Source organism: Leptosomus discolor, chromosome 4, assembly GCF_034619465.1.
Source record: "Leptosomus discolor isolate bLepDis1 chromosome 4, bLepDis1.hap2, whole genome shotgun sequence".
Lineage (NCBI taxonomy): Eukaryota > Metazoa > Chordata > Aves > Leptosomiformes > Leptosomidae > Leptosomus > Leptosomus discolor.
This window is the reverse complement of record NC_141394.1, coordinates 68,306,556-68,315,572: the sequence shown is the minus strand read 5'-3', so window position 1 is coordinate 68,315,572 and position 9,017 is coordinate 68,306,556. Positions and strand designations below refer to the sequence as shown.

The 9,017-nt window shown below is 38.9% G+C and overlaps 1 protein-coding gene across 1 annotated transcript; it reads right to left on the bottom strand.

Moving 5' to 3' along the window:
* Nucleotides 1-206: 206 nt before the first annotated feature.
* HS3ST1 (heparan sulfate-glucosamine 3-sulfotransferase 1) lies at nucleotides 207-1,169 on the bottom strand. The gene has a single exon (XM_009955441.2). The coding sequence runs from the start codon at nucleotides 1,167-1,169 to the stop codon at nucleotides 207-209; it is 963 nt and encodes a 320-aa protein (XP_009953743.2).
* Between the last annotated feature and the right edge of the window lie 7,848 nt (nucleotides 1,170-9,017).

Here is a 9,017-nt window from a genome sequence, read left to right as displayed (position 1 = left end):
CACATCATACACAATGTTAACAACCATGAAAAACAATACAAAATGCTTTCAAATTTAACAAGTAGAAAAATATAACTAGTATATATGGCAATTGTGAATCTAATACTGTACAGAAGTATTTATGGATTTTACAAATAAATTATAGCTTAAATGCCCTTTTTAAAATTTCTAAATGTACACTGGAACATAGGTTCTGAAGCTTACCACTAACTTGCCACAAATGAGTGCCAGTCAAATGTTCTGCCCACAAGCTCAAAAAATTTCTTGTTGGGTTCATAGAAATATTCATGCAGTTTCTCGAGTAACCGGGTATCTACTTGTGGGTGTGCTCGTCCTTTTGACTCATGTAAACAACGCTCTCTACCACTGTCCCTTAGGCAGTAGAAGCCTTTAGTTTTATTGAAATAAAAGTTTGAAGCATTTATCTGTGGTGATAACTTCAAAAATCTCTCTACCTTCTCTATTTCTGGGAAGGGGTCTTTGATTAGTTTATCCCCATCTACAATGTGGATTCGATCAAGAGGAAAATACTTCAGCCAGTTTTGCATGTGAATGTAGTATAAGCTTCTGTTTATTGCCTTGTAGTCCACATTGAGTTCACCATCTTTAATCAGGAATTGTTCAATGGATGGATACGGCTTGTGCTTCTGCATGTGATTATAGAACACTTGGGTGTAATCTGATAGTACTCTCTCACTTGGGTCTCTTAAAATAAGGAGTAGTCTCATTGATTGGTTCATGTTATAAACTCTTTCAGGCACTTTAGGTGATGTGAAATACGCTGGAGTTTTTTCCACGGTGATCTGATGGGGATAAGAGAATGGCATTTGATTAACATACCACTGCAATCCATTTCTGTAATGATCTTCCCAGTCAAAGAAGTGAACTTCACTTTCTGCTGCCGCAATATCTGGATGGAGACTCAACATCTCTAACAAAGCTCTTGTTCCACCTTTTCTCACTCCAATAATGACAGTCTGTGGCAGCTGCCGGCATGATCCATTAGAATGAATGTTTTCCTTGAAGTCATTTTTTTGAGATGTTTTCTTTAAAAGTTCTCTCTGAACAGACTGAGAAGAAGTTTCAGCCTTCGAATTTATAGCTGGTCTGGAAGGCACTATCTGAGGTTGAACAATAAGCAACACAGCTCCCAGCAGAAAAGCTGCCATGACAGAAGTTCTTAGTCTGGTTTCACTCAAGCACGTAATGGGGCATAGAGTGATTTCCACCGAGAACAACCTTTAGAAGTTGTTTTTGTTTTGCTGAGTGAAGGCGTATTTCTCAAACAGAAACTTTGCTGAAAGAGAGAAAAGAAAAAGAAGCACATTATTTTATGCAGACATATCACTACTAAAGCCACACTGCAAGTATCTTTTGCTTTTCGCAACTGAACAAACTTTAGCTTTCCCAACTCTAGGCTCATTGATCATTTTGTATTATTAAATTCTTTAAAAGATAGGCACATACAATAATGCCATGTGAAATTGATTCCCAGCCATCGGGAGACATGAACATTCTGAATCTCTCTTGTACCCAAGATTCATCTGGAGTATTATTTTTTAAAAACCTAATTTCATTGGAGTTGATCCACAATCACAAGAGAATTAAGTGCTTTTTTATCTGCAAGGATGGGTTCTTCTTAGAAACAAAACATAAAAAGGAAAAGGTGTGGACTAGATTAAAACCAGCATTCCTAAAAGCTGAGGGTCTTGTAGGAATTCTGGGAATTATAGCCTCCTAAAGGACCGTGTGGCAGGCAGCAACCTTAGAAATAAAGCCTCCTGGGAAAAAGGCTCACACAATACAGAGCTGCCCAACCATGGGAAGGTAACATTCTCCTAGGAAGAAGTTAGGAAGAGCTCTGGGTGAGTAGTAGACCAAGGAAAATTTGAATTTTTGTGTCATTAAGAGAAATTAACATTTGCTTTGTGCTTAGGGTTTCTAAGGCTGGAGTCAGGTGGTATGCACTCTGGCCCTGCAAAAAAGGAAGATAATGAAACCATAGACGGTAGTATGACTGCACCCACAAAATGCTAAGAGCCGTGGTTCCAGTCATGATACTTGGGAAAGAAAATACACAATGGATACTTCTGAAGGTCATTTCAAAAGCCAGCCAGCAAGCTGCCGTGATGTAAACAGCTAACCTTACACTTTATCAAAAGACTACTAAATACCACCACTGAACTCCATTTAAAGGTCAGAGTGATTTTAATGCAATGTTTGAAGTGAAACCTTAATGGCCTCACACATAGCGTAGCTGTTAAGATTGTCATGTTACGAGCAGGCTGTGTATACAAGCTCCCTAAATTAAGATGCCTTCCAAAGACTTTATAACCTCAGTGGAGGGCTGATGTAAGTATGATTTTGGTATTGCCTAATTCCATTCAGAAGTGGAAGCCACGACTGCAGAGCACCTGGCTGTTTTGCCTTAGTAGGCTACTGTAATTATGAATTTAAGCTTGGAACAACGCGTACTGTATCAGCTAACAAAGGCTGAAATATGAAGTTACATACGAACATGAGGAAATGCAAGGGCTAGGTTTTGGAAATTCTCCAGAGAATCTGAAAGAAACTAATGACTTTTCCACAGTAAGCTAAGTCCCACTGTGACAAGGACTAATGATGTGTTTCTAAGTGATCTAGAAAGTTCCGTTTGATAGCTTTGCATTTACAGAGGTCATGACTCCATCCTGAATGGAGCAGGTCTGCTTCCTGATGTTTGCTACTGATTATTATTTTCATGCTTTCCCTTTTTCTAATTACTTTTAAAGGGCTACAAGGCAGCGATATTGTTAGGAAGCAGAAATCAAGGCTTGGAGGAGAGGGAAACAAAGCATCATGACAGATGTGAAGTCAAAAGAGTGTGTGCTTCCCTGCATGCCTGCAGGCTTTGAGCTCATGGGCATACCCTGTCTTGGGCAGAAGGTCATGCCCTGGGCTGTTCTGTGACGTCTGATGTGAGGCAACTTTGCAGAGGAATTTGTTGTTCTTCCATTTTTGGTTACTGTTAAGTTTTATCTGGCTGAAAGAGCTCCATTTTGGCTGCTGTCATTAACCTCCTGCTCTCTTTCCCTGTCCTCACCATTCCTGTTGATCTTCCTCACCTTAATCTGCTTCAGTTTTAACAAGAGATAATTATTAGCCCTACAGTGAGGATGCTGGTGAGGGGGACAGTGGTTGACTGACAACTCAATATAGGTTAATTCACAGTGGATGTCCCCACTGAGCTATGCTGCCACCATGTTCAGCAGCAATGTGAGCAAATGGTACAGCACTAGCCCTGTTGGATCAGTGACTGATGGGCAGCTCAGTACGTAAGAGCAACAAGAGCAACAAAACATCAACTCTTGCTGAATTTTAAGGTCACAGATTAAAGGAATAGCCACTTACTTCAGAGTATATTTTAAGAGTCACTAGCTCCATAAATAGTAAGCCTGAGTTGTTCTCTTAACACCTTACTGGAAAAGCATAATAGGATTCTAGTGAGGAACAGGTTGAACTGTTGTTGAAAGGAGTTAAATTAAAGCCTAATAGTAGGAATCCTCATTTCGTAGTAATCAGATTGAAATAGGCTATGCTACTAGCCAAGTTCTGCGATAGGCTGTCTGGCTCTGGAAAGATTTACTTTTAGCTGCTGGTCTCAGATACTAGTGACACTCACTGTTGGGATTTTTTTTTTTTTAATTCATTGGGACTGTTAATTTTTAATTCATAGTTTGCATACTACTCAGTTGCCACCTTTTTTTATTCAAGCATTCCTGTGGCCGAGTATAGCACGGGAATGTTTGGGGGAAATAAGTCACAGCAAGGTGTCTCTTAAGTGTAGCTCTACTCTTGTCTTGGCTGGCACTGCTCTTCGAAATCAGACTTGTGGGATATTACAGGTGTGGTACCAAGGGCCTCACCTCAGATCGCTTTTTGAGCCTTGGAGGAGCTCTGTGTCAGTGTCTTCCCATTCTTAACTCAAACACCTTTTTGGGGACAGCTTTTTCTAAATAAACAAAAGCAACTGTTTTCTATTGCAATATCAGACCTCAGAATAACATGGGAGTATCTTCTGTTTCAGACATAGAGAATGTCATTGTTCTTCCCCAGCTATTTGTTCAGGTGTGCATCAGGTGTTCTTACACTGCAGAACACTGCTACAGCATCAGTAGCATTGACTGTCTTTATGCACACCCGATGAACTATATCAGTAATTATGCCACTGGAAGTACCTATAATGCCATTGTTGTTTTGCTTGCAAGCAATAAAACTTTGTCTGCCTTTTCTTTCCATTCTCTTTTGTTTCTCTCAAACCGTATAGGTTTGATATCTGCATCAATTATTTTGTTGTGTTAGACTAATGCAACACAATGGACATGCGTGTGCCTCTAAACTCAGCACAAAACATATGTTGCGTGGGCAAAGTGGTGTCCAGGAATAAAACGGCATATAAATTGGTTGTCATTCAGCTTTCTTCTCTTATGTCCTCTTTAATACTTCATGCAGATCTGCAGTTTGGTGGCTAGATTGACAGCAGTTTATGTAAAATGACGCAAATGTGTATTCCATAGCTTTATAATTTGTGGGTTCAAAAAACTGGTTCAATAATAAGCAGGCACTGAAGGGTTTATAGCAGCCACTCTACCAAATTACTTTTCTGCTTTAAGAATTCTCTTCACTGCCTCCACAAGTCATGCAGAGCATACATGACTTCACTCAATGACTTTGTATTCCAGATTAGTACAAAAATTTAACTGACAGTCATTACTATTGTATTTGCTACAAGTAAACGAGCAAGTTGGCAAAAGAAACACAGTTTATGTTAAATGGTGCTTTGAAGATTATACCAAGACTTTTCAAAAAGTCTGATTGCTTTTGCTTAATCTTTTCTTCAGCTTTCTCCAATTAATTAGCAAAATGTGCCATACTGTTTATTCAACAAGATTCAATGTGGACATTGCCAATCAAATCAGCTTTCATGATTAAAACCTCTTCAAAAGTAACAGTCATTTGGAAATAAATGGAAGGTTTTCTCAGTAAACATAGTAGGAGGGCCACAGCCGCCATATTTCACTGACTTTTAAGCATATTACAGTGCTCTTTAAACATGTGTCACTATTTTATGACTTGTGACTATCTCTTACCACACTACCAAGGCATTTTAATGCCTCAGTCTGTTTATCCTCACTCAATTGCATAGCCTAAACTACCTAGATTACATATCATTTTTAGTTTAATTAGCATTAACAAAATAAGGTAGTCTTTGCCAGGACTGATAACTTTATTTTTGCTGGGGGTGGGGTGGGGCTGGATTTAGCTTTGAACTTCCAGAAGAACCTTCAAGTTAGCTGCCAAAGCGGGTAGGAGGGAACATAAGGAGTGTCTGTAGGGCAGTCAACAAGCATCAGGTAGGCTCCGCTGGCAAATCTGACAGAGTGGGATACTTCACAAAAAGCAGCCCACAGCAACACGCAGAGGTTTAGCAAAGCTAACAGGACACAGTTACTACCAGGACAGCAACTACAAGAGGGAAGGCTACATCCTCATCATGAACATGCAGGTGACTTCACCTTCATGTCAGAGAAGCTGTGTTTTTATGGTTCTCTATGGACTGAGGATGAACAGGTTAAGTTTCAGATGTGCTCACTTTCTCTCCTTGCAGAACTGAAGCCCTTCACTGGAGAGATCTTTGTCCAGGCATCTAAAAAAGTAGTCTGACCTGAATGAGAATCATAGATCAGTTGCTAAAGTCTGTCTCTAGAGGGAGATTAGAACTGAAAATCTGAAGGAGACATTCTGTTCTTATGAAGTATATTTAGTTTTGCAGATGTGATAGAACCTCAGGACTGTATTTGCTTTTGTGGACTATATTTTCCTTTGCACATATTTGGGCACTCAGTACTGCAAAACATGAGACTAACATTTCTGTTTAAAACTAGACGTGCAGTACAACCCACACATCTGCTATGCTGGCTTCTTATATTGGAAGAAAAAAAATCAATAACTGAGCTAACCAACTCTACAAACAACTTCCTAAACTGATGAAAAGTCAGTGATCTGAACATTTGTATTCGGTGATGTGTTTAGAAAAACTGAACTAGATCAATTGTAGTGTACTTGAAATTCTTCAAGAACTCATTGCTATGAACAGTATACACTGCTACCCTCTAAGAATAGATGGTGTCTGCCATAGGATATATTCCTTAGTTGTTTATATGAGCTCTTCCAAGTGATACTTGTATCCAGTTAGCATAAAACTCTCCAGAACAGCTATCACTTAAAGCTAATTCAAGAACAGGAAAGGAAAGGGAGAAAAATCTTTTTTTTTTTAATCTAATCTAGTTCATGAAACATTTTTTTCCTTGGAAATGTATTCTGCATTTTGCTATTTTTAACTATTAAACTGTCTCACTGCCCTCTTCATGAAAAAATGCTTCCCACACTTCCCCCCCACTGTTTTTTTTTTTTAAAATCACATTTTAACAAAAGTTTCAAACAACATGTGCCAATGAAATGCTCAAATTCTAGTTTCCAGTAATTAACTCCAAGTAATTGCCTACTTAGTGAGTGCTACAGAGACAAGTGTATTAAATTAAATAGGACTATATACTACTGAAGCCATAGATCTCTAGAGGCATAAACTATTGATCGCCTCATGATATATATATATAAAAAAACCCATCTGTGCATTAAGAGGGGAGGTGAAAAGATAAGTAACTGTATGAACCTGTACTACAGTGCCTAAATGATATTGTCTAAGTACATTTCCCAAATTCTATTAAAAAGTGCTGCACAACCAGTAGATATTAAACCATGGCTTTAACTTTTTATAGTCACCATGTTAAGAAATGTAATAATAATTTCAGTGCTGTTAAGATGATACATTGTCTATCAGCTCTAAGACTTCAAAAATATACTTTTAAAAGTCTCTAATTTTGGTTAAGGGAACTTAACAAGCTGAGAAAGGCTGACTTGGTAGGAAGTATTTTTGGCTGAAATCGGCTACATTTCTGCACCTGCTGTGATAAATATAGTTTATACAAATTAGCTAGGTCACCAGTTCATGACTTCTAAAGAAGGAGTTCAGCTCCAGTGTGAGTAATAAAGTAGCAAATTTACAATAGACTCTAGTTATATATAACATGCATTCTTTTTCTTAAGGTCAGGAGGGACCACTGCAATCTTTCAATCCAAGAGATCATAAAAATTTTTAGAAGTGAGAATACCCTAGATTTCAGAGAACCTCATGCAGGTAAAAATAAAATGGGACATTACAGAAGAATAAAAATAAACTTGAAAAGCTCAGGATGCACAGAAATTTTTGTACTGAATGCTAATATGGAATCCCCCTACCACCTTCTAGCAATTTGTTAATACCTGTCAGGACTCAAATTTTTTTCATAAGGCTGAACCACTGCATTCTCTGTCCCTCCCTAAACCCAAATGTTCAATTCCAAATCCAGAAATCACTGCCCACATCACTTCGCAAACAAAATGGGTCACATTCTAATTAGGGAGAAGAAATCTATTGCACAGTTAATAGAGTTGATTCCTAATTCATCAAAGCTGTCCTCAAGAAAAGAACCTGCATGAAAGAATGGCTCTGTCCTGTCTTTCTCCCTTTCTGTACAAAGGCTCACCTTAACTGGATGTATTGAAAAAGGGAACAGAGCAGATCAAGCAATCCCATTCTCATTTCCTCTGCCAAGCCAATTTCTTACCACACTCTGTAGCTGTAGGCCTTATTTCAAATACCAGTAAGACATTTAACAATAAAATAAACAAACAAACAAAAAACCACAAACCCCAAACCTCCAAATAATCCTTTAGTTCATATTCCAAGGCGATTTCTGTGTCTTCCACTCTCCTGCCTTCAGAATAATACTGGAGCAGAGTGTGTACTGGTGAGGTCATCACTGTATTAAGACTCAGCTAAACCAATCAATTTACCAAGTGAAGCACTACATGGTGACCTGGAGGGAACCTTCATGCTCTGGAGTGAGATGACCCAGCAGGATCTTCTATTTTGGACTGCTCAGGTATATTTTCAGTTTTCTTATTCTAATTACCAAAACTTTTCATGGAAATCCATCAGCTTTGACAAATTTTTGGGCTCTGATAGCTTGTTGGCTCTGGGTGGCACTTCTAGAAGAGGGAAGGGAGAGATCCCATGCTAGTCAGACTAATAAAACATTTCTGGTTTCCTCTAATGAAAAGCAGAAGAGTTGTATGTATCTATACATGCATGTATTCTTGTGTATTGGAGAACTGTTTTCCATCCGCTCTGTTTTTCTGTAATGCCTTTGGAAGCGCAGAGCTAATTCAGAATAACCAAGGTAGTATCCTGACAAGGAAGGGACACAGACTGGAACCTGGCAATGCTGGGGTCAGAATCTGCTCTGTTAAATTAGTGCCTCTCCACTGCAGCAGCTGGCTTTGCCTCAGATGCATAATCTTGCTGCTGACCTACCAGAAGCATTCGTTTAGCTATGCAATATCAAACACCTCTGCATTTTCCAAAAAGGAAAAAAACCCAACAACCCAGGATGGGTACTAAAAGGGCAGATGTGCAAGAGATAGCTAATGCTGATGTCAGTGACTGCACTTTTACTGATAGGTGCTTATTTCTGAGCAATGTGGGAAATGCACTTGTTCAAGAGTGCTAAAAACGCTGGCAGACATAAATTGTAATAGTTACATATTAGTTACATATTTTTATATATATTTACATATTAAGTTTGATAGCCAGACAATACATGGGCATCCACCAAATTGAACCTGTTCTATTAAATGTTTCGTTTGCCATATATACTGCAGAGGCTTTCAGCAGGAGTGGGCAATGAATGGGTCTCATGTCAGAAGGATGATCCCTGCAGACACTCCATCCCCATGAGATTCAAGCCTGGTATTCATAGGACTTGCCAGATATTTTTTTCCTCCCCGGTATCCAAAGAGGAACCGTCCTGGAACAGGGAAAGCCCTCAACCTACTGCACTAGCATAGAGAGGAAGGAGAGTCATATACTTTAATTC

What these genes read in the sequence shown, in the direction of transcription:
- HS3ST1 (XM_009955441.2), bottom strand. Translation starts at nt 1,169, where the DNA reads ATGGCAGCTTTTCTGCTGGGAGCTGTGTTGCTTATTGTTCAACCTCAG.